Raw genomic sequence first — 26,265 nt, 5'->3', positions numbered from 1 at the left:
GATGACCTGGATCCGTGAAATACTAAGTGGGATGGTATTAAGGAGGTAAAATCTACCAGATTCCCTAATAGATTAGACCTGAAGAATGAGAGGGGACAGGAAGAGTTTAGGATGGCCCCCTGGCTCAGACATCAGGCCAGCAAGATGGCAGCACCATTTTCAGAGGCATGAGTTTGAGGCTGAAATGGAGGGAGCAGGGGGACACTGGGTAGCTAATTTCATTCTGCTTCCACTGTGAGTATCTGTTTGCTGTGAGAATTTGCTTCCAAGCTGCTGATGGTGGGAGCTGTACTGGCATGAGACTTAGTCATGAATTCATATCAGGTCCTGCAGAGCTAGAGAGCCTGCCCCCGAAAAAAACCTTAGGGAGAAGGGCAGGGGATTTTGGCTTTGCAAAACCTGGATGTTTCCTTAGGGAATTATTCTTACTTGGGTTCTCAAGAATATTGTGTGCTGATATTCATAGTAACAACTGTGCCAAGCTGTCAGACATTGACTCAATCTAGACCAATGAACTGAGCAATGCAGGTGGGGGAGGGGAGGGAGGCATGTGCAATAAGCAAAGAGCCGTCCATGCTGGTGGGAACCTAAACCAGCTTAGCACAGCCTAAGTGCGAAAACACATCCAAGTCATTTCCAGAAATATTTTATGACTGGTAGCTTGAATTTGCACTTCTCTAAGGCAGCTTCCCTGTGAGGTGGAAGTTAGCTGGTGCATCAGGGTCCATTTAAGGATTAGGTATAGTTGTTGGAAGATTCTATGAGAATGTTGAGAGATGACTTTTTAAGCCCATCTTTCCCTCTTCAGCCATACATGATTCTGTTACATAGACTAACATACTTCCGGCTTTAGTTTTTATGTCTTGTGGGGCATAATAAAAATCTTCTCAAAATTAGAGGTCCATTTCATTCAACACCATGGTAGACTTTAAAAGTAAATCACCGTGGATCAATGCACACCATATTTTTCAAAATTAGCCATCTTTTTCATGGGGGGATTACTTTTAAAACATACTAAACTACTAATAAGTTAGGATTAGAAGGTTCAAAGTAGCATTCTTCCACAGACAACCTACATGCTTTAATACTCTGCACAAAGTTGCTTTTTTCTTCTGTGTACAGATTTTCTAATGAATTATGTAGATGAACAGATAACTTTTGAGTTACCTTTCCATTTCTCATTCTCACACTTAGATCTATTCTCCCTAGACCACCGAGGATATTCTAATGAAAGTTCTCCAGAGCTAGAAATTTGACTTCAAACTTGCAAAAACTGTTCCCAACCAGCTTTGGACCTGATGGTGTCCACTAAATAAATTGAATTAGAAATTATAGAGTTAGGGGGCCGCCCCGTGGCGTAGCAGTTAAGTGCGTGCGCTCTGCTGCTGGCGGCCCTGGTTCAGATGCGCACCGACACACTGCTTGTCAGGCCATGCTTTGGCAGCCTCCCACATGAAGTGGAGGAAGATCAGCATGGATGTTAGCTCAGGGCCAGTCTTCTTAAGCAAAAAGAGGAGGATTGGCATGGATGTTAGCTCAGGGCTGATCTTCGCCACAAAAAAAAAAAAGAAAGAAATTACAGAGTTAGAGTTTTGGGGGTTTTCTTTTTTCTGTTTTAACTATTGCCATCTGCTTATGCACTGCCAGACAAATTTCAGTAGAATTCCTAGCCTCTAGTAGTTTCATCAGCAAAACTACCCGATGCCTTCTTGATATGTGCATCCCTGCTCACCTAATACTTACATACAAAAGCTCACTCTCTCTCTTTCTTTTTTACTGTTGTAGTAAACCATGTATGAGGACCAAAAAAGTAGTTTGAAACCCTGAATCAAATCAATTGCAGTTGTAACAGAGCAGGAGATTCTAACTCGATTGGTTGCTCCCATTGCTGGCATAGTTATCTTTGATCCAGGATGCTAAGGTTGTGTGAGGTCCAAGCCAAATAACAAAAGCAGGCTTTCTCTAACGTCATTCCAGGCGCTTTCCATTCCCAGAGCCTACAGGTGTTATCCTGGCTTAAGGCTGTTGAAATATGGAACAGCAAACCAGCTGTCATTCATAAGAATTGGTGCTGGCCAGTTGGCCAACCCAGCTACAGAAATAAAGACATGCCTTTTCACTCTGATACACGGGGACCTTGCCTCTGAGCAGACAGCTGAAGAATCTCAGGTGACAGCCCTCGGGAACAGTGTTTGTGGCATTCAGGCACTCACCACCCTAAAGAGGCAGGGCAGGAGACATCTGTTATCAGCATGCTGATTAAGGAAAGCAAAGACTGGCCATGCCTCCTCACCAGGCTTTGGGGAGAGGAGGAGAAACTGAGGGAAAAGCTTAGATGACCACATGCTATAAATTAATCTTTGCAATGTCTTCCGTTGTATTCATTAGGAAAGAAACATGCAGAATCGTAATTGCACTGGGGCAATTGGTCATTTTTAAAAATTGAATCTCAAGTGTAATACAGAGGCCCTTGTGTGTTCCTGATGGGAGTCTACATAGGTTAAGTCTTTCCAGAGGGCAATTTGGGAATATGTTCCAAAACAGGAGCCTTAAAAATCTTCATGCTCTTTGACACAGAACTTCTACTTCTATAAAGTTATTCGAAAGAAGTAATCAGAGATAGGCACAAACGTTTATGTACAAGAGTGTTCATTTCAGCGTGAATTAAAATGGTGAAAAATTGAAAATGATTTAAATGTCCAACAATAGATGATTGATTAAATAAATGATAACACATCCATACAATGGAATAATATGATCCTTATTTTATTTGACTGAATACTTGGAAGGAAATTTACCAAGTGATGACCATTTGGTGGTAATGATCATCGGTGATTTTGCTTTCCTGTTTGATATTTTTCTGTGTTGTCCAAGTTTTCTAAAGTGGATAAATTTATAATCAAGAAGAAAAGCAATTTTAAGGAAATATAATATAAGAGCATGTTTACATTTCTAAATTTAAAAACCACCCATAATTCAACACCTTAACATGACTTTGTTTTGCATGTTTATATTTTTTGCAGTATACACTCATTTCAGTTTTACACAGTTGCAGTCATACGGTATGTGCCATTTTATATTCTGCTTTTCATCTAACATTATAGTTCCATATTATACATTGTCTATAATTTAATATTCGTAACTTTATAACATTACAAAATATTAATGTACAATCACATGGTAGATAATATTGTCTGTCTTAGGTGAAGACGGTTTTCATTAACTCCCACCCCCCCAACCCCCAATAGAATGAATCATTCCCTCGTCTGTGTTTTGCTCATTACATAGTTCTTTGCTTCTGTACTTGTCTCCCTCCTGATGTAGGAGGTACAGTCAGGCTGGCCAATGCCTGTGTATCTTTGTAGTGTATTTTTGTAGCCATGGGGCCTAGCACTGTGCCTGGCGCATGGATAACACCTGCTCAGTAAATGTGGATGCGTGAAAAGGAGGAGAGATGGACCAATGGATGGAAAGAAGAAGTGAACAGGGATTTGATAACTTAATATCTCTTTGGCTTGAGTAGCCTTGCAAACATTCATTCTGACCTCAGCCTCAGGGAAGTGCATAGGTAAAGTGCATAAAAGATCTGCATTTACCCTAATACAGATTTTTTTCCCTTTAGTCATTTTGTAAAATCATATTTTATTTTCACAGTAAGTTTTAGACCCTGGGTTATACAGGCCTGTATATAATAGTTCTCTTACTAGCTTCTAAAAGTCATCTTGAACTTTCTGGTCAGAATTTTTCCCATTCTGCACCTGTCACATTGCTTTCCAAATTTGTATCGATATCCATAATAGCAGTTAAAATGCTCCTAGCAAAAAAATAAATAAAATAAAATAAAAAGAAAAGAAAGGAAGGCTGCTTAATGGGAACAGAGTTTCTGTTTAGGGTGATGAAAAAGTTCCAGAAATAGTGTGATGGTTGCACAACGTTGTCAGTGTACTGAAAGCCACTGAATTGTACATTTAAAAATGATTAAAATGATAAATGTTATGTTATTTATATTTTACCACAATAAAGGAAGGAGGGAGGGAGGGAGGGAGGGGAGGAAGGAAAGAGGGAGGGAGGGAGGAAGGAAAGAAGGAAGAGAGAGAAGGAAGCAAGGAAGGAAGAGAGAGAAGGAAGGAAGGAAGGAGGGAGGGAAGGAAGGAAGGGAAAATAGAAATTGAGTCGTGTGGCACCCACTCAAGTCTGTTTTTTATTAGTTGAGCCCTTTCCTGAACAAGATTCCAGACTGCAGTAAGTCTTTCTGAAGGCAGGAAGAATAAATTCCTCAGGTTTGTATTGTATCCTATTATCTTGACCTAGCAGTTAGGTCCAAGAAAAATCACTGCAGCCTGCAGAAACTTTGCCATCCCATTTCCCTCCCCGTTAGCTCTTCCCATGTCACCACAAGGAAGTGGCTGATGACCGTAAGCATTAGTGGCCTAAAGAACTATGGTTATAAATGTAGAGGGTCAATTTTTTTCCTTAAAGTTGTTGCCTGCTCGTAGCTTTCTTTTCTTCTAGAATCAAACTAAAATCATTTTAATGCTAGTCTGGGTTTATTCAAGTGGCCCTGTTACTTCCTATCTATGCACATGCTCTCTTGCAAGAAATATGTGCAATGCTATGTGGTAAAGATTTTTTTAACTATCATTAGAAAAATACAGAAGGTGTTTGTGCCAAGTCTTACTCTGAATGAAGCCATGAGAGGGAAGCCCTGGCTCTGAGGCTTCCCATGACCCTGGGCCACTTTCCCCAGCTGTCCTCTCTTCGTTCCCAGAGGAGAGAGTGAGGAGTGGCTGTCCTCATGCACCCCTTTTCAGAGGTGGGGCTGGGAGCACAGAGGGATCCAGGCTAGTCCAGCGTGGACGCTGCCATACGTGGAGAAGTGACCACTACTCTGGTCCTACTGGCTGCACAGAAGCCTAAATACCATCTCTCATTGATCCCGAGATGCACATCTTTGCATCTCTGAAATCAGAATGTATCTTACAACTGAAAGCATGCCGTAGTTTAGTAGGCAGCTTTTTTCTTTCTTTCTAGAAGTACATAATGTGGGCCTTAAAATTTTTGAGTCTTAGAGTTGATGAAATATGATATATTAGGGAGAATCTAAAGATAGTCCTCTCTAACATTTTGTTGAAATCCCTACCTGCGAGGAAAGTTGGAATTTGAATCCCTGAGTCACAGGCAAGGGAGAAGACAAGTCTATTTCAGAGTCAGGCCGGTAATTATGCGCTTCAGATTTCTGCTCCAGGGCCCAGACCACAGTAGTAATAAATGCAGTAGGGGCCTCCTTTTACACGGGGACTCTGTGGAGGTCTCTGCTTGAATGTGTACCTTTCTTTATCAAAGGGGCTTTATTGTAACCTTGCATGCAGACACTACACGAAATAAGAATGGATCCTTTGTGGATTAGAGGTCAAAGATGTCATTGTCACTGTGTGACTTGCTGTGGACAAAACTGTGACCTGGGCTGTGTTCATTTCAGTGTCATCTCCTTCCCTCCCACCATGCAGAAGGTCCTGTCCCCTGGCTCCCTGGGTCCCAACCTACCTGTCCTGTGTATCACCCCTTAGAACCTAAGCACTCTCTAGGGTTAGGGGCTGTGTGGGTTATGACCACTCCAAGTAACATGTTAAGTATCATAATAACCTCCTAGAAAACCTAAAGCCAAATGTGAAAATGTTATATTGAGACAGACATGGGAGACACATTTTTAAGAGGCATTTTGTTATCTGGCAAATCATACTTTTGGGTAACTACACTCCCCACCTACACTGAAGACTCATCCTTTGCCCACTCTGCATGCCAGATCCAGAGTTAGAGCCTGAAGACTGGGGGCTGATTTTCAGGTCTAAAAGTCTTTAACACAGGAACGGAGTGACTGGATCATTGGAGACACCTTGCCAGCTGTCCCAAACGGGAGCAGACACCTCCGCTCCTACTGCTCGTAAAAGGATGATCTTTTTCAACTAAGGCCAAAATCAGAAATGTGAAAGCAAAACAAAACTCTCTTCCCAAACCTCCTCCCACCTCCATTTAAAAAAAAAGGGGAGGAGGGGAGTGGTGATGAGAGTTGAGGGTGGGAATTGCTAGGATGAAAATGAATCACTAACTTTTGAAATTCAAAATACAGTTGTCTTCGAGAGACCATTTTTAGGTAAAATATAAAAAGAAGTTAATTGAGCCTAAAGAGAGCTTAACTGCCTCTTTAAATGTATTTTTTTCTCGGCTGCACCAGGGTAGACTTCTGCATTGAGGTCAGACAGAGGGAACAATGGAGGAGAGAATTCCAGTGTGTCAGGTTTCATCACGTGACACGAGATGGTTTAGATACTGCTCCATCAGTAACTCTCAGATTCAAAGAGGATTTAAGGCTTAACATCTACAAGGAACAAAGGGGGAGAAAACCCAAAACTGCACCAAAGGCCATTTCTAGAGTCCGCCTGGTTGGCTTTTTGTGCAGAGGCAGCCTGTGCTGGACAGTCTGCAGCAGGAGGACTAGCGACCCACTCCCTGGACGGCCTCTCCTTCCCTCTGAATCAATTGATGTTATTGGAGGTGGAGAGGGACCCACTGGAGAGTTCCCATGTTAAGTTTCTAAAGCTTCTGATGCCACCTAGGAAGGGGCTGGGGAATTGTCACCTTCTTTCCCTTTCTTATGTAGCTGTGAGGGCTCCCAGGGGATCTTAACTTCCCTTCCCTTCACTTAGCATTGAAATATCATGTGGCCAATGAGCTGCCTTATCTTGGGGGATTGGAATTTTTACAGATGAATTCCAAAGCTGAGTGCCACTCAGAGTTTCTTGTGTTTTTCACGGCTGTGTTTGGCATCCTATTGGCACTTCAGGGTACACTCTAGTGACATGAATAATCCATCCATATTAATGAAATGATAGCTGTTCCTTGCCATTTCTTTTCCTGTTCTTAAGCTGATTTCAAATAACATGAATCTCACTTTTGGGGTGGGGTGGATTTTCTTATTCAACTCCACTATGGATGGGTGGGGGACAAAGAGAGAATGGAACGATGGTGATGCAAAATAACTGTAAAATAATCACTGCGTTGCTACAAACTCTGTATTATTCATCAATGTAGTGAGAGCTCCTGTTTGGTACCACACTTGAGTGGCAACCTCACCAATTAGCACTGCTGCTGCGGGTCTGTGAATTGCATGTGAAAACAGAATTTGTCCAGAAGTGCTCATGCAAATTGTGCAACACGAATATGGCCTCCGTGTCAAGTCCTTTCACGTGTTCTGACAGACTCATGTCTTTCCAGATTTCTCTGATCGGTGGCCCCCCTTGACAGTTACCAGAGCTCATAAGCCAAAGGAAACAGCTCCTGTTGCTATGAATACTATGTCTGTGGTGAGGTTTACGAGCTGTTCCTGCGGCTGGGTTTTGGCCTCAAAAAACATTCAGATTTTCCCTTGGATCTGTGAGAAAACAGATTAGGAAGGGAATATATGCAAATATCTATGTTAATGCCACCAAACCTATAACTTGGCCCCATGGTGCTTAAGAAGCTGTTTCTCTTAGCGAATATTTTTTTAGCACTTTAGCATTAATGTACGTTTCATGTTTTAAAAATCTGTATTAATGCAAAGAAACCTGAGAAGCAAAAGCATTAGATCACATATAAACTTCACTCTGATTTTATCTAATCAGGGTATATAATATCTTTGTAAATATAGTAACTATACATTTATAAACCATTCTTTGTTCTTCCCCAATTTGAAGAAATTCCTAATCTTTGCTGAGGAAGAAAATATTTGTTCCATTTGAGCTGTGTGTAGAACGTTGGATTTTTTTTGTTGGCAGTTTGGGGGCCCCGGATGAGGAGGAGCAGGTGCCCTCCAGCACTTCCAGGGCTCAGGCAGCCACAAATCATGCACACACTCTCTTGGCCAGTGAGTCACCATCAGAAATGGCATGCGCACAAAGGGAGGCCCCCAACACAGGCTCTCTTCTGAGGCCTGCAAAACAAAGCCGGTCTGAGCTTGCAGGCCTTGGAAATGGCTGCCCACAAGCTATCTGGTCAGGCTGAGACCCGCCTTCATTTTTCCCTGCCCTTCCACATCCAAAACCTCAGCAGCAGACACTTGAAATTACTCAACTTTCCAAAGCTAGGACTTGCATTTGGACTAAAAGACATATAAGAAAGTTCACCCGGATAGTGCCTTTGTTCTGTACCTCCAAAATGTATAGACAACAGAAAGCAGAGTTTTGGATAAGAATGTCTCCGAGCCAGACTTCTCCTGCTGTTGGGGACAGGGTGGGAGTGTCTGCTGGCCAGAGTCTGTTCTTGCCTCAGCCTGATTCTTCCCCAGCAGCATCCCCCTCCCTCGGTTTCAACCGCTTCCATTTATGCATTTTGTCCTCCTCTCCCCCTTGCTGTTTTTGCTGTTTGGTATCAAATATCCTTTTCTCCAGGGGGTTCTTGACCTGACTTTCATTCCTTCAGCTTCTAGCCCCTCCTCCTCGTATGCAAGTCCTTAGTGCCTCTATTTGGAGGGGTGGGCTATTTCTCTGGAGCCCCTAAGAGGACCGTGATCGGCATCGAGACTAGTGGTGACCAGCACTGGAAATCCCAACCTAGACAATGTCTCCTCCTGTGGCCCAAGTGCCCTAACCCTCAATTCCCAAGGACTCTCTTCTCGACTGGTCCCAGACAATTTGAGAGAGCCTGTGAGTAGAGAGAGCTAATGAGCACAGGCCGATGTTCCCGTGAGTTTCTTTTCCCATCCCCTCTTTGAAGGCCCATCACCTCTACTTATGTGATCCTGCTGCTTTTAATAGGTATCAGTGATAAAATCATGTGTACAAGGAAAAAATATTGTACAAGATTTTTTAAAGTTCTTCCCCCCAAAATTCATTCTCTACCTGAAGGGATACAGACGCTTGAAGGACAAATCCCATCTAAAAGGGGAAGAAAGTTGCCCTGTGCTCTGTGCTCTCCTGCTTCCCTCCCCCAAACTCCCAAGTTATATTTCCTCTCTCAGCGGTGCAGAGAGTGGGGATTTAGTGGTAAGTTTTAAGGGTTTAAGTGAATTTTCCTCCACCTACTACCCTCCTTTAAAAGCAGTACATTCTACAGGAATGATATTTCCGTACTGATTTCCCTGCACATTTTGAGGGCAGGGCGCCCATCCGTCCTCACTCCCTTTGCTTCTCCCCAGAACACAGGCTGAGACTGAGGGTTCGGAATATAGGAGCAGTGAGAGCCACTGCTGCCCGCCTTTAGCCACTGCATAAAATCAGGAACGGGTGGCCCAGAATTCCTTCAGATGAACCGCCGACAAGGGCTGGCCTTGCCCAGGACAGCAGACGCCACCACCACCCCCCAACACCTCTACTTTCCACGGGCTTTTTATTACCTTTCCTTGGTCAAGAGAAGGAAAGCAATCTGTCTCTCCTCTACTTGTTTCATAAAGGAAAACATAATCATAGTTTGACACATTACTTTTGGTGGATGCACAGAAAGAATATCCTATATTAGAAGGGGAATGAGGAGAAGGAGGGGGGAGGACAAAGAAAAACAAATTGGCTGTCCACAGAGGTCCAGTGTCAGACGTCAGAGGAATCTTGTTCCTTCAGACTCTGGGAGAGACCATGGCAACAAGGGGCCCAGAGAGCAAGAGAGACAGCTGGGGAGATTGGCGGCCCCTCCCTCAGATTAGAAGACAGAACAAATAGGGGAAGCAATCCATTTTCCAGAGCCCGGTGGTAATTTCAGAGTGTTGTAGACCAGAGTATCTGCTTCTCCTCAACCTTGTCTCAATATGGGGTAGGAAGATTTTCAAAGAGAAGATTTTTCACTTGTCCAAAGAAGACACCCAGTCTCCAAGTTGCTGATAGAAAGCATGTATTTACCTGGAACCACCAACATATTCTTGAGTCATGAATTTTCAATGGCCTGACTGGTTTTGTAGTGATTAATTATTTTGTTTGAAATTATTTTTACTACCATCTCTAGTTTAGATTTAAAAGATTGGTGGAATAAATGCAACATCAACTATCTTTTGAAAATATATTATACCACTTCTGTTGCAGACAAGATTTAGCATCAAAACCGAGTGATTTTCTGACTTTTTTTTAAATCCAATATAGAACTTAAACCCACTAACTGACTAGGAGATACTTAGTTATCATATTTGTTATGAATTCTACTTGTCATTAAAACCTTTTAATTGGGCCACTATCTACTTTTCATTATTCCTTGTCAGGCCTTCTTGAAAAAAGATGGGTGAACAAGTGAAGGAACACAAAAAAGAAAAGGTTTTTTCTTCTCAGAGTAGTTTTGGTCAAATTTCCTGTTATTGTTTGGCATCTTCTCTTCACCCCCAGGATATATTGTTAGGGCTTTGAAAATATTCTATCATCCTACTCCCGGTTAAAAGCCAAGTGGTATGTTTAAAATACTGTATACTCACTTCATATTTAAATAAGTTCAGTTTTTAAAAAGCAGGGAGGAAAAAGAAAACTGGAATTACTTATGCCCCATTTTTAAGCAGAGATTACTCCCTCTGCCTGGTTTCTGGTAGCCTCGTGAGGGCAGAGTGAGAGACTAGAAGTGAGCAGGAGGAGGTGGGGACTAGTGGACCGGAGAGTGACCCCAGATATTTGCATGTGGTAAAGAGTGTGTGAATTCTTATTCTTGTCAAAATACACCTTGCAGTTAAATTTAACTCTTTACTCTTCCGTTCCCACAGTCAGTAACCAAGTCTCAGCCAGCTTCCCTTCACCTACTGGATGGATTACTCCAATGGCTGCCTCCCAACACTGCCTCCCCACTTTTCTCCTTCTGATCCAGCCCTATTCTAATCTCTGCTTTACCTGACACCAGCTTAATCTTATTCAAGTAATGTTTTTATTGTTTTATTTCCTTTAAGAGCCTACTGTGGCTCCCTGTCTGTTGGTTAGGTCAGGTGTCTGTGCCTGCATTCAGACCTGTCCATGGTCAGACTCGTCCAGTGCAGGTTTTCTCCCACCTACCCAGCATACACCTCCGCTTGGGACCTGGGCGCAGACACCTCCCTCCTTGCGGGTGGCTGCTCCTTCCTTCTCCTTCTCTGCTCCCTCAAATCCAAATCTAGGCTTCCATCGAGGCACCCAGTCAAGTCCCTCCTTATCCATGAAGCCCTTCCCAAGCAGAACCAGAGAATTTTAGGGCAGGTAGGACCTTAGAGATCACCTGGGCAGGTGTCCTTGTTTTATAAAGGAGAATACTAAAGCTCAGCAACGTTCAGTGACTTGCCTCAGGTCAAACAATCCCTAGAACCCACGTGTCCTGTGCCCCCCATTCTGCCCCCTTTCTACTATGTAACTCTGACCATCCCCGGTCTGACCAGGCTGGCTTTCTGGAAATCCTATGGAACAGGAGCATTGCCACTGTCTCACCCTTGACAGGCTGGGATCATCCTCAAGCTTTTCAATGCAGGCAAACCTTGTCTTTCCACTGGGATTCTAGTATCCCTACAAGACCGAGGCCACGGCTGCCCTTCCCTTAGATTCCAGCCACAACGCCTGCCTCTGTGCTGGGGTGCTGGAGGCCCCTGGGGACTCTGAGCAATGAAGACTTTTTAAAAAGTGGGTTGCATATCTGAATTGAAAGAAAACTTGAATGCATATTATACATTCCACACGTAATGTTCTAGTGCTCAGATTTCGGGTGGGGGGTTTGTGCTATATGTTTGTTTTCTGGGTGATAGATTTTGGCCATGAAGTGATAGTATCTGACTGTACATAAAACCAAAGCAAAGTTGTAAGCATAACCCGTACCCAGAGCCATACCCATGGATTTTTGCATCCTAGTAAATCAGTCAGTTGTTTGCTCGTTTTGTTTGTTTGTTTGTTCGTTTTACCTGTGGTCAAGTATTCTCTAAGAAAAATCAACTCTGAGACTTGGAAACTGAAACTGAAAATGCCATTAAGGGTTATGCAATACTGTACAGCTTCAAGTGACAGGCATAAGGCTCCATGTTCTTGAACCAGATCCCTGAACTTACATCAGGTTAGCAGCCTTGGCAATATGTTTTACTGACCTGGTCACCCTTCCTTATCTGAGTCCCTGAGCAGAAGGTGAGTCACAGTCTTCCAGACCTCTCTAGGTTCCTACCCAGGGTGTGTGTGCATCTGACTGCAGGATATGTTTGGGCTCTGTCCCCAAGAAGCCTCTGGAAGGTGCTGAGAGTGAGTGGGACTCTGCTACAGCCCCAGATATTTTCACAGTGACTAGCTGGGCTCTGTGGCACGGAGGTGGCCCCTCCATGGTGTCAGGTGTCTCTCAGCTCCCCGTACATGGATGTCCACTCCCTGGGGGCTTACGTTTACTGACTAATGGGGGCTCGGGGACTCCTTCTTTCCTTGAATTGGCCCTGTGAGTCTTTTTTACATGCTTCTAAATGTGAACTAAGGGGTAGTGTTCACTGGGCCTTATATAAAAAGTAATCTTCAGTAAAAATTAAGCCCTGAGAACCTAATGTAAAAAAGAAGGGATTCTCACTCTTGCTGGGGTTTCCTGTATGTTGCATAATGGGGACCTGAGACAGATTTAAAGTTCAATTTAGAAATTCATCGTCCCCTACCTCCCCACTTCTCAGCAGGTTTCCAGCCATTTATATTTAATCTCAGCTTCCAGAAAAGGTTTGGTTGACTTGGGAAGGATTTCATCATTGCTGATTGAGAAATTGTCGATTTTTAAGATAGGGAGGAGGATAAAGAGGAGAAGAAACCCAAGGGAGAAAGGGAAGTAATTAGTTGGACCAAGGTAAAAGAAACTCAGTGCGTATATTAGAGAAACGGTCAAAAGGTAAAGAAGACCAGAAACATGATCCTTCGTGCTGGGGAAGCTTGCTCGGGGTGATAAATAGCCTGAGCAGCAGGTTAGATCTCCCTGTCCGACTCCGGCATTAATCAGCCCGGCCCTCCTGTTCTGATTTTAACCTCCTACGAGCAGTCAACCCTGAGAGAAGCAGTAGTTGTGAACGCTCTTAAAGGAGGCGTACGGTTTTAGGGGGAGAAGTGTGTACGTGAATCATGTGTGTGTTGTAAAGGTGCTCGCCCGGATCTGGGGAGCATAGCAGAAGGGGAGTATTCAGTCAGCTACCCAGAGGAAGAATTAGCACAAGAAACTTTGGGAGAAAGTGGGGAGAGGCTGGGCATCTGAGATGATATTATGGGAAGGAGGTCAGACATGGCTTTAGCTTTTGGTAGAAAGGAATAGGAAATGGGTGATCCATCCCAGATGTTTAAGCAAAAATATTTATGCTTTTAAAGGGGATCAGTGACAAAAGATTTTTGGCACGTAACCCCCACTTTGAAGGCCTCTATTGCTATTGTCAACACAAGTGGATTTATTCCTCACTAAAAGGAAAGTTTCACATAAACTTCACCTTCATTCTAGGGTCTAGTTCCATATTAGCTATCAACTTAATTTTGACCCTCAGCAAAAGGTGGTCATTTGTAAACGGGTATTTTCCTTCGTAAGACTGAGTAATTGATCTGACCATCAAGAAAGGACAAAATATGAGCTAAAAATATAGGCCCCGCCTCAAGTTTCTAATTTTCTCATTATTATTAATTTTGACGACCATGAGAGCAAACATTCATGAGCACTTGCTGTAGCAAGCCCTGCTGAATCCTGCTGCCCAAGAGCAGTTCTGATAAAATGAGGGAAAAGTGTAAGATTGTGGCGAGGAGGATTTCTAATTGTTTCCAGATTCCTTTCTCCAGGTTACTTACTGTGTGGGGGTGGTGGAGTCAGGAGCTGTGTTTACTGTATCGCGGGTGCAATCGAGGAGTCCCTCTTCGAGGTCCATATTTCTTCTAAGGCTATTTTTATCCCAGTTTGTCCCCCAGCTCTTCTCAAGGTTAACAAAAGACCTGGGCCACTTCTATTTTTTCAAGTCACCAGGTATATTTACAAAATGAAGAAATGCCAATAGGGTTAAAAAAAAAGAACATGTTTTTGTTTTTAAAAATAACAGTGCAGTTATGCCATTCACAAGATAAACAGGGGACTTATAAAGAATATTAATTTATAATGGACTTAGACAAGTGTGATCTAGTAACCAAACACAACTTAAAGCCATAAAATAGAAGATAATCTTTCAATCCTATCAAGATTTCTCAGTGACCCTATGTAAAACTTTGCGTGAAGAATGGATCTTTAATCTAAACTCGAGGATCAGTGTGGCTATAAGGCCCAGGGTCCGATGGTGCCCCATGCCAACCTTCCCATAGGCCCTCCCTGACCCTGTGTGAGCCCCTCTCCTAGACTCACTTCCTCTAAGAACCTGATTCTCAGCCAAAATCTCTAAATATGTAAAGTACCAACTCCAGATATCTAAATGTTACTGCTTTTTCTTTCTACTTTCTCGTGCCCTGCCCCGAGTCCTGGCCTCTTCAAACCCCACCGCAACTGCTGGCCTGGCTTCTGCTCTCAGGGGTATGGCGAGGGCTGCTCTCTTCTCTGAGCCTCGGCGTGATCATACCTGGTGTGCCCACAGTTAGGGTCAGCAGTCAGAAACTAGCGGAGCAGGCTGACATGGACTCCCCCACACACCCAACCCCCACACCCACACCCACCCCCACACCTGACAGCATCTTCTGGAGGGAGGAGAGAGCAGAGAGCCAAGAGCAAGCAGCTTTGTAGAAGGCGCCCTTCCCAGGCAGGCAGAGCTGGCGTCCCTCAGCCACCCTCCCAAGGCTGCAGAGAGGGTGGAGGAAGCCCCTGCCTTCTCTTCACAGCACGCCCTCAAGCTGCGAGCTTCCCTCTCCTCCTTCCTGTCTTGTGGTGGTTGCAGCAGAGAGCTCCATTTGGCTGCATGGTGGTGCTCTTGTCTATAAACGGAAACATTGGCCTGTCTCCCGGGATAACACAAGGTAGGCCTCTGCATCAGTTATGCAATCTTGGCTGTGATGACTTCATCAGAAAGGCGGGAGAAGGCAAGAAAAGAGAAAGGTATGGTTTGGGGGAACAGTAGTTCAGGAGAAAAACTCTCCCCAGCAGCTCTGCTGAAGACAGCTGAGACCCCTTCCTCCTCCTCCCTACTTTCACATCAAGGAAAGAAAGGCAGCAAACATATGGCTAAAAACCCTAATTCCTGGAGCAGCTGACAAACCACTTGCAGTCCATGTGTCCTGAGAGCGGCCACTTGGATGCAGGCAGATGCTGCGCCCGCCCCTGTGGGGCAGGTCTCACAGCCCCTGAGGCTGGGATTTTCCTACAGCCCCGCAGAGAAGACAACCTGTGGAGGCAAATGATGGTTTTCACTGTCTCTTGAGTTCTTAAACTCTAAAGGTTAGGCTGGTTCTGGCCATGCTCTGTGGTTTCAAGCCTAGAATGGAGAAAAACCACAAAGAACAGGTGGTGCCACAAAGGGAAGCTTGTCCAGGTGGACCAGGGAATTCTTGGAAGATGGTCAGTACCCTTCAGAGCCTTCTCTGAGACTTGGGAGCTCTTTGTGGAAGCAATGCCAAGCTGGCCTAGTTGCTGAGCCTGTAGCCAAACTCAGTTCATTCATGTTCTTGCCATGTCCAGGTCTTGAGAAGGACAACTACCACTTAAGGATGTCTATTGCACACTCCAGAGGATAAGGTGGGCTCAGGTGCAAATAGTCCAGGTCCCGGACACAACTGGGGCCCCTCTTGAACTCACTACATTCCGTTCCATGTCTGTTTAGTCTAAGCATTCTTAATGAGGTTTGGTTTTCTTTTTTTTTGGGGGGGGGGGTATTATAGTTTAATAAATCCTCTCAATGTTGGCCTTTTAGGTTGTTTTTAATTTTTTGCTACTGTAAATCATTCAAGCTATTCAAGATAAACCTTTGCACAAAGCTGTGAATATTTCCATGAGATGAGTCCTTAGAAGTGGGATTTCAGGATATGATGTATTCACGTCTTTGATCACTGTCCCTCTGCTCTGGAAGTCGTTCCCCTCTTGCCCACCTGAGCCATTCTGAGACATCACTTCCTCTGACAAGCCTCAGTCACCTCCCCAAGCACTTTCACCGCTGGGTCCCTATGCTCTGCTGTCTCCATGTAGAAGGCCCAGGGATGTGGCTTGTGCCTCCTCCTCTGCAAAGATGCCATCAGCTGCTCAGGAGCTAGGGGATCCTCACTTCTCATCAGAATTATGGAGTCCTTGAAAACAAGCCAATAGGCCCTTTTTCTTCCTTCCTTTCTTTCTTGCTTGGCAATTTAAAGACTTTAGTTTTTTAGAGCATAAGATTTTTAAAATAATGCTTACTTGAAGTAACATGTTCATGATAGAAAATTTTGAAAGAGTATAAAAATAAAAATCACTTATAATCCTTGTCTAACTTTATTCTGTGACTACTCTTTTAGAAAGTGCTTTTTTTTCCCTCTCTCAACTATATATTGTAAGCTTTTTTCTATGTGATTAGATAGTGTGAGAAGGCATGATTTTTATTGGTTGCCTAGTATTCATGGTATGGATGTACCATAATTTATTTAATCAAGCTCCTATTGTTGCACACTAATGAACTTTTAACCAATTTAGAGTTGCTTTAGTGGTGGAATTAATCACAACAAAGGGATCAAAAGGACTCTATAATTTACATCAAAGGCAGAGGAAAAGCATAACTCTGAAAGTTGTGTTTCCACTGGAGGGACCTATGGTAACTATGTTCAAAGCACTGATAAGGACAAATGGTATTTTTGTTGTTTGTACCCCCAAGAACGTCCTTGAAAGCCTGACCTTCCTGTGGCCCATGGCAGTCTCACATCTTGCACTGGACTGCCAATTTTAACCCTTTCTTATTTCTTCAGCGGGGGCTTCACTCAGTAGCTCAGAGAAGCAGTTCCTTACAGGGCCATCTTTTTTTCTCCTCCCCAGTCATACATGATATTGGTTTCAGCTAGAATTTGTCATAGCCAATTAGTCAGTTCAGTTCAGCAAATAGTTATTCTGTTGCAACTGTGGACCTACCTCTGTGCGGGACACTGGAAGACTCATACAAAACCTACAGATCCTACAGGAAGGATAAGACATAAGTCTTATCCTACCAGAAAATTATAACCAGAAAAGGTTGGAATTTTCTGCCTCTCCTATATTACCTAGTAAGAAACAGTGGTACAATCGTATATATATATACAGTGATCATGAGCATGGAAAATGTATTATAGCATACAGGGAAAAAAGCTGAGAAGAAATACAAAAACACATCAAAATATTAACATGGTTGCCTTTGAGTGTTAAAAGTGAATATTGCCTTTTTGTTCTTTATACTTTTATGCAGTGTTTTCCAATTTTCCCAGTGATCAAAGGGAAAAATCAGCAAAATGTATTTTTTAAATAGTCAAAAATCCTGGTAGGAACTCCATTCTGCTGATTGAGAACCTAGAAAGAAAACCATTTAAAATCTTAGTCCTCATTGTCTTAGGAGCTAAGCTAGAACCAGCAACACTAGTTCCTTACCCTGACTTTCTAGAACTGCATGATCAAGAGGTTATAGCAAGAACAGTAAGAACAATAAGCTATTCATTAGATGGTGAAGGTGGGCCAGTCACTGGGGCCATGATGGAGCTGAGTTTCTACCCAGGCCTGTTGGGTTCCCCCAAGGTAAATGGCTCCTTCTTAGAGGTTGAACAAAGAACTTTGCTGAACCCATTTAGCAGGCTTAGCATTGGGCCCCAAGTTTTTGCCATTCAGTGATGAGCTTCCTCAATTGGGAAACTGCCTCAAAATTCAGTCATCTTGGGGACACCACCACCACACATCATCAAACCTTTTTATCCAAGCTTCTTCAACAATCTGCTGAAACAGAGGGGTTTATATGGAGTGGGGCCTGTTGGGGCTCTGCTATGAATTTATTGTAAGCAACTCTCCAAATTCATAGTGAAAAATTCTTCCGGACAAGGACAAAGAAAGTCTGTAAGAGAAGCCACCATCCTGAAACCAGGTTCCTGCCCTGACTCTTGACCAACTTCAAAGAGAATTCTAAGGTCTTATTTTATTTTGTTTCTTCCTTCCACTTATGGTTGACTGGTCTAATCTTATGCCCTTTCTTTAAATGTCAAAGTTGATACCACAAAGGCATCCTAATTTTGGGTATCAGGCAATATATAAAAAATGATGTATATTTTTGTGTTCTTTCAGCTTCATCCTTTGATCCCGATATAGTTTCTACCTTTTGATTCTATGCCCATTCCTCTCCCTCCCCCACTCTCTTCCCATTTCTCTTTACTACGGAGTCTTCTTGGGTGGTCTGCTCAATTTAGACCAGATGCATGTTGTGGTCAGTGGAAAAGTCAGAATCCCAAAGACACCACCACCGGCTATGGGACATCTCAAAGACTTGGGTTTTTTTGTTTTTTTTAATAATTTTATTTATTTATTTATTTTTCCCCCAAAGCCCCAGTAGATAGTTGTATGTCATAGCTGCACATCCTTCTAGTTGCTGTATGTGGGACGCGGCCTCAGCATGGCCGGAGAAGCGGTGCACCCGGGATCCGAACCCGGGCCGCCAGCAGCGGAGCGCATGCACTTAACCACTAAGCCACAGGGCCGGCCCAGGCTTGGGTTTTTTTTAATAAACAAAATGAGTTTAATTACTCAGGTGAAAGCACCTAGCAGAGTGCTTTGCATACAGTGGGTGCCCCCTAAGTGTTAGCGGTCATCTTCCATTATTGCTTCTGGTCTTCTCTATGTTTAAAGAACCTTTTCCAATCAGAAAGCTATCCCTCCAATCACAGCTTTCTGTAGTTCTACCTTACATCAGACCAGGGACGGGAAGTCCGGTGATGTTTGATGCCTCCTCCCTGAGCGAGGGAGTTTCCTGGCCTCACCCCTTCCTCAATATCCACTGCTCCTCTGCCTCCACCGCAGTTGCAGGAGTACTGATCATTCATGGCCATCGGCTCCTTTCAGAATTCTTGGGTTTGCATTGCCTGAGCAGCCCTCTGAATACTTGAGAGCTTTGTTCCAAATGCAGAAGAATTTGCAATAGAAACCTAAGCAGCTCAGCACTCTGCTTTTGACAGTGCAGGGTTTGCAATCTAATCAGGACACAGAGAGCTCAGATGCCTCAGGTTGCAGTCAGTGCCCATAAATCAGGATTATTTGTCCCAGTGATTCTCAAACTGTGGAGCATCTTAATTACCTGGAGGGCATGTTAAACCGCCCCCAGAGGTTCTGATTCAGTATGCCTGGGGTGGAGCCTGAGAATTTGCATTTCTGACAAGCTCCCAGGTGATGCTAATGGTGCTGATCCTGGAACCACCCTTAAACCCTTGATTTAACCCATTATTGTTCCCAAACTTCCCATCCTGGAAGTGGGGTGGGGGGTGGGGGGGGTAGTGTCTTCTTAGCCATTTTTTTTCTATAGCTTTTTCATCTCTTTCATGGTCAAGGAAGGAGTCTTATAAATAGGATTTTCATTTGAGGAGGTGTGGACTGAGACCCAGAGGTCAGATGGTTTCCTCGAGCCTCAGAATTCCAGTTTCCCACCCTGAGCCTCCGGGAGTCACAGCCAGATGCCTCCACCCAGCACGCCGTAGGTGTTGGACTCATCCTGTGCTGCTGACATGAAACTGTTGAATTCTCTCTCAGCAAGTGTGATGTTCTGCGTGAACCTTTGAAAAGACTTCCTCCTTCTGAAACTTAAAACTTGAATAGTACCTTTGCAGAAGAAAGCCTCTGGATACTGAGGAGAGGTTGGACATAGAAGTCTCTTGATGTATAGAACCTAGGCAAAATTGCATTTGGGCTGAAGATTGACTTGATTTTTTTTTTCTTAATTACTTGATCCATTCAGTGTGTCTGAAGAGCACAGATTTGCTTTCTGGGACATCCTTTTCGTTTATGTATTATTTTTACTTTTTTCTTACCATAAACAACCCTCCTCTCTCCTCCTGCCCTCTATCTCATTTCCTTCCCGGCCACTTGCACACACGGTGTGGCGGGGGCCAGGAAATGCGCCCCCGGGGCGCGCTGCGGCTTCGCGGGCTCCCAAGCACCGCGCGCGGGCCGAGAAACCCCGCGCCCCCCGCGCCGCCCCGGTGCCGCCCTGGCCTGCCGCGTCGGTTTCTTTGTTAGAGACGCGTGCGCGCAGAGGCATCTTCCGGCTTGCCCGGGGCGCACGGCCCCACTCCTGACTTCTTGGAGTTCCCTAAGGACTTGTTAGCATATAGGCTTGGGTCGAGAGGCTAAATTACGCCCTAGGGGGCTTTTTAAGCAAAATCCTAAATTTCATTTAGGCTGTTCGTAGGCCATGCGATTGCAAAGACTCGTGAGTGGAGGCTCGCCCGTCAGCGCCGCCCTCCCCGCGCCGGCTTTGTGCAGCCCGGGCTCAGGGAACCCTGCCCCTCTCGGACGGTCCGCTCCGGGGTCTGGTTTACGCCACTCTCCCTCCCCGCTCCGGTGGCCACCGCCCCCCACGATCTCCCTCTGCTCCCAGCCCTTCCGTTTCCTTCCACGGCCTCCCCCACCCCCTCCTGCAATCTCCCTCCCCTCGGGCTGAAAGAAAAGTCGGTAATAAGAAACCAGTTCAGTGTCAGTCGGAGAGAGGGGGGAGATAACCCCAGAGATACACGGCAATGGAGAGAGAACTCATTTTGTGTAAAGAGGGCCTCGAGTCCCCAGGGAATTCCTGGATTGTCTCAGGCTGTCGTGTGTGATGTCCATCACGCCGTGCGAACACCATCTGCTCGGTATTATGCTCTCAGTTGCCAGGCTACCTGCTGTACGCTGTAACACTTGACTGCCTGGCTCCACGTCCGCAGCGTTGGCCCAGACGCGCGGGGCGGGGGGACGGGGGTGGGGGGAGGAACGGGAGTCATGATTAAGCCATCTGCAGAGGGGGGCGGGGGGGACACGCCGCGCGGGCAGAGCAGGCGGGCTGTAAGCCGGAGGACTGGGCTGACACCACCATCTGCTGGGGCAGAGGAAGAACAGCAGCTGCTCCTTGTTCCCCCGACGAGGAACGCCTGAAAAAGGGCTGAAACCCTGGGCATCCTCAAGCCAGTTCTCCACAAAGCCCCCTCACCCCAGAGTCATCACCGCCGGCAGCCTTTTGTGATCCCCCCCTAAGGAGCCAGCAAGCTTTGGTTCGCTGCCAGCCACCCCGGCCCCTCTCACCCAGACACTATGCATGTTCTTGAAAACACTTCAGAGAAATAAAGCTTCCCTACGCACAGATTTATAAATAAACAGCTGGCTGCTCTTGGGAGATATTTTTACCACAGCTGTTTTTTGAAGTAGAAAACTGCTTCTTTGGGGGACGTAGAGTGTTTTTTACACCTCCACCTCTCTCCATCCCTTAGAAAATTGCTAAGATCTTTTCCCTGGAGAAGATGCGTAAAATGGATTCATTGGTTTTGATTTCTTCCCCTCATTTTATTTTACTGAGGAGTGAGAGGTTTGGGGAGTAATGACGATCTGTGTAGCCAATTGGATTTCTAAGAGGAAGAGACTGAATTAAGATTCTTGGTAGAAAGCAAGGGAGGTTGTTGGGTAGGGATGGGGTAGAGAACAAGCCAGTAATTAAAACTAAAACTACTGCATCATTTGGCTTCAAGGCATTACATTTCTGGTGACGAAAGCTCAGCCTGGTTTTCTCTAATTGTACACACAGTGTGTGTCCTCCTTAGAAACAAGAGCCGTGGCTTGAAATTCTGAAATTCGACAGACTGTTGCTCATTAAGCCCTCTTAGACTGGGGGTTAAACGCCACTGTGTAAGATGAAACAGCTAATGGACTCAGCCAGCTCAATTTGTAAGGCGAGTCACTGGTTCGTCTTCACACTTTGGAATACACACCTGAGACTGGGGCTCTAGGTGTCACTCACCAGCTGTTGAATGCAGCAGAGCTGGTTGGGAAGTCCTGAAGGTGCATCAGCCCAGGTTCACGAATGTTCCATATGGAAAGCAATCCTTTAAAAATGCACATAGCCCTCCTGCCTTTAGGCCTTCGGTGAGAAACCTGAAGGCAAAACCTTTGGGAGGGAATCATTTGGGGAAATATATAATCCTATGAATTAATAACTTAACTTTCCCTTTGGGAAGACTTTTCCCCCTGTGCTTTTGCAGTCTTTCTTTTTGCCCCAGGAAGACAGGTGTCAAAAGTGGTTGGATGTACAGTCAGCCCTCGGTACAGTCCGCCCTTGGTATCCGCATCGGTGGATGCGGCACCTGCGGATAGGAGGGCAGACTAAGGGACTTGAGCATCCGCGGATTTTGGTATCTGCGGGCGGTCCTGGAACCAATCCCCCGCGGATACTGAGGGACGACTGTATCATCGCCTTATTTGCCTCTCTCTCCCTTTTTTCCCCCGGGTCGGAGAAGGCTGGGAAAGCAACGCGGCACTATGTACCACTTCTGGGCATGCGCGCCAGCTACGCGGAGCTGGTCACACAGAACAAGAATATCTCCAAGTGCACAAAGATAAACGGGGCCAGCCCAGACCAGCCCTTCTCATAAAATCATGAAGAAATGAAGAAAACTTTGTCTTCCCTTGGGTCTCATTTTCTTTCCAACTCTCTCCTCCTCATTAAAACTGGACAATATCAAATATACTGAAATACTCAGAAAAAAACTATCTGTATTTCTGCTGATTGGTTAACTATTTATACTTCAGTGTGAGTTCGTTTGTTAAAGTGATGTCAGTCAGCCATTTGTCTCTAAAGGTGGCAAGAAACACCTTTATCCCAGTGGAAGGAAGGGCTTGGAAAACAAGTAGCAAGTATTGGGGGCCAAGGGAAGACTGAATATCTTGATCCCTGTGGGGTCAATCATAAAGTAAACTTTTTGGTAGCATAAATGTTCCTGGCATTTTTGAGTATAAGGTCTTTTTGATATAAATATTTCATAGCTCTCTACCTAATAATTGTCTATTTACAGAGAAAATACACAAAGACAAAAAGGTTTATTAACGTCAGCAGCAACAACACTTGCGTTCAAAAAACAGAACCCAGTTCATTTATGGGAGACATACTATATATAGTCAGTCTACAGGCAATTCTTAGGTGCACACTGGGCACCCTGGACCGATAGTCTGGGAAAGGCCTGAGCTAGTGGAAGGAATACTGAATTTAGACTCAAGATAAGTGTTCTAGTTCTGCTAGTTCTGGTTCTTCCATTTACTAGCTGGGTGATCTGGGGTACTGCACCAACTAACCAGAACTTCTTGGGCTATTGTCTCTCAGGTGAAGGAATAATGGTGTTTTGCTTGTTTTGTTTTGTTTGGGGGGTAGAGGGAGTGAAGAAGATGCAGTTTAGGTAAAACTCACAGCTGGAAAGAAAAATGTAACTGGCTCAGCGCCACACGATAGAGGGAAGGTAGTACAGCAAGCCCAGGCTATGGGAGATCAAATCCAGGACTGTGTCTCTAGGAGAGACAGAGATCAAACTCAGCTCTGTATTTTAAGAGGAAACTGGCAGCGTGATTGACTATCTATACTGAAGAGGTAGCAAAGCAAAAATAGGAAAAATATTCAAATTCAATTTGACTGGATGAAAATTTTTTTAAATAATTCTAGATTTATTCACATTCATATCTTAAGTCTCATAATCCTGCTTCACAATATGACTGTGTATATCCTTCCATGTGTGCCCCTTTAATTTGTGTACATCTCAGACATCAGCTCCTCTGTGTTCAGATTAATTACTTGAAACTTGGATGAATTAAAAGGATCATTTCTGCAAAATGTTCAGACAATCCTTGCTATTATCAGGTGTGCTTGGTAGAATGAACAGGAAAGGAAGTGTCTAGAAACTGAATCTGATGGTCACACGTCTATTCTTCCCATCAGCTATTTTTCCCAAATGGTCTACACTATCTGGCTGTTACAGACTTCCCCTCTGAGCACATTCTCCAAGGAGTCACTTGGGCTGTGTGTGAATAGATCTCTACCACCTTACCTCCTATTCCTTAAGGACCAGTCCTTAAAATTTGCCATCATTTGACTGACTGATACATAATTATAGACTCAAGAGACCCAATTCACCCCCCAATGTTTAAATTATCCCAGACATACAAGACTCAATTCTATTTTTAAAGATGTTGGGAGATTACATATCTTTGGTCAGTGTAACACATTCCCAATTCTCACCGTCAACGACTCTCACTAGCAGGATTTTTTTTTTTACATATATATCAAAGCTTTCAAATGTTGCAATTAATCAGAATTCCATCAAGTAGCAAATCTGGTGATTAATAAATTCCAGCAGTCTTCTGTAAATGTGTCTTTTACTAGCTAAGAAGTCTATTTTGGCCCGGTGGGCAGTAAGGATTAAGAGGCAAGGTCAGACTGTCTTGTTCTAGACCTTTAAGGTGAGCCCAGCCTCACCTCAAAAACTTGTTCCCTTTCCTTTGGAGGAACACAGAATGTAGCTGAAAACCCAGTCCTTGTCTTTAGCCAGTCCCATCTGAAACAGACTGGACTGCGTCTCAGATTTCCCAGAGCCATGTTCTTTTACTGTCCCCCTGTAGCCTCTCCGGTTCCACTGTGGTAAGGCCAGGTTTGAGGACTACTGGGTTGTTTTTATGGAAATATAACGTGTGCCACTCAGGACGCCTTAGGTCCACGAGCTGGGGCCTCTGCCCCATCTGCCTTCCCCCGTGCTTCCCTCCAAATGGGGAATCACTGCATTCTCTTCTCTTCCTGTTCTCCCAGGAGCAGCACCCCGTTGGGCTTCCCCGGACCACAGGCCCCATGCAGTCCTCCGTGGCCACAGGCTCAGGCGGCATGGTCTCCGGAGCAAGTCCCGCGGGTCCCAGCTTCCTGGGCAGCCAGCCACAGGCAGCCATCATGAAGCAGATGCTCATTGATCAGCGGGCCCAGCTGATGGAGCAGCAGAAGCAACAGTTCCTGCGGGAGCAGAGGCAGCAGCAGCAGCAGCAGCAGCAGCAGATTCTGGCCGAGCAGGTAACATGTCCCCACGGCGTGAATCATTCGTTCAGCAGGCATTTATTCAGTGCCTAGTGTCTGCACGGGAGTTCCAGTTCACATCTTTTGTCGAGATATTCACAGTCTAGCATTTCTCGGGATCGCAGAAGAACCTGCGTAATTTAGACCTTTCAATTAGTTAGGCTTTTTCTTAGCATGAATTAGTTTATTCTTAAAAGACAGTCTTCAGCCGTCAATTTGAAGGCCCATTTGCTGGAGACGTTTCTTCGATTCAAGCCAGACTCCTTTTCTTCTGGTTTCCAGTAGCAGGGTCTACGTAATCAGCATGGGGGGTGGAGGGGCTGCCTCACATTCTTCGCAAACTCTAATATTTCTAGCGTGAAGGAAAAAGAAAATAATTCAGAGAACTTTGTTTCTTGGAGGAAAGTGTCAGGTGGAGAATTCTACAGAATTGGTCATGAACAATGGAACAGGAACAATAGCAGAATAATAGGGCCCACAGAACTACCTGGAAGCCTGAAGTCGGGGTCACAGAAAGGGTGCCAACTTAAGAAAATTCCCAAAAGCTTTTAGAACAGCTCAGGAAATCTTTGAGTTAAAGGAAGGCCTAACACAAATAAAGCTTCCCTTAGACGTCTTTGTCCACCCTTGCCATATAATTCCTCCAGCTTTGAAAGAAAGCCGTCACTGCGGGCTGTTCCTGGAGGGTTCAGTGGGTTTTGTTTTTTGAGGTGCCCAGGCCTGATTTCATATTATCCCAGGAAAGGCCTGGCCTTCCACAAGAGATCCCTGGATGGTTCCTGTGGGGGTCTATACAGGGCATCTTGCTCTATTATTATAGGAGGTGTGAGGTTGTCATATAAGGCTTAAAGCCCAATAGAGCTCTGCCCCACAGTTACCCTTCTAGAATGTTCCTAATAGGATCAGAATTTTAGAAATTTATCAAGCATCCTCCACCACTTATATACAAGATACTGTGTGGGACACAGGCGTATTGAGGTCCCTACTAACCGAGAGCAGCAGTTCAAAGTAACACCAGTCATCCCCCAAATAGAAAAATTGTACTGTTGAGCACAGTTCACTTATGTTCCTTTTTCTGCTTTTGTTCCTGAACAGCTGTGTAATTATCTCCCTTTTCACCAAGGTCAGTCAGCCTCCTGGCAGCTCTTGTACAAACAAACCTCTATCCCTCTCACCCTGCATAAGGTGTGTGACAAGGAACCATGCTAATCTCTCTCAGGCATTGATAAATGGAACTGCTGAGGGGGAGCTGGGCTTTGTAAATCCTCTCCTCAGCCAATCCCAGGGAATTTCAGGTGTGCCTGATATTTTGAGTGATGGCCTTTGACATGTGTGCTGTGACCAAGCACAAAGGGGAGTTGGGGTAACCAGGCAGAATT

General features: G+C 44.8%; 1 protein-coding gene across 2 annotated transcripts in view; it reads left to right on the top strand.

The window, feature by feature from the left end:
• Nucleotides 1–26,265, top strand: part of MAML3 (mastermind like transcriptional coactivator 3) — a 401,479-nt gene that overhangs the window by 363,843 nt on the left and 11,371 nt on the right. For both annotated transcript variants that reach the window (XM_058550108.1, XM_058550107.1), the window contains exon 3: nt 24,632–24,883. In XM_058550108.1, coding sequence (XP_058406091.1) covers nt 24,632–24,883 — 252 coding nt within the window. The remainder of the gene's footprint in view (nt 1–24,631; nt 24,884–26,265) is intronic.

The sequence above is a fragment of the Diceros bicornis genome, chromosome 11 (assembly GCF_020826845.1).
Source record: "Diceros bicornis minor isolate mBicDic1 chromosome 11, mDicBic1.mat.cur, whole genome shotgun sequence".
NCBI classification, from domain to species: Eukaryota; Metazoa; Chordata; class Mammalia; order Perissodactyla; family Rhinocerotidae; genus Diceros; species Diceros bicornis.
This window is presented reverse-complemented; position numbering and strand designations above follow the sequence as displayed.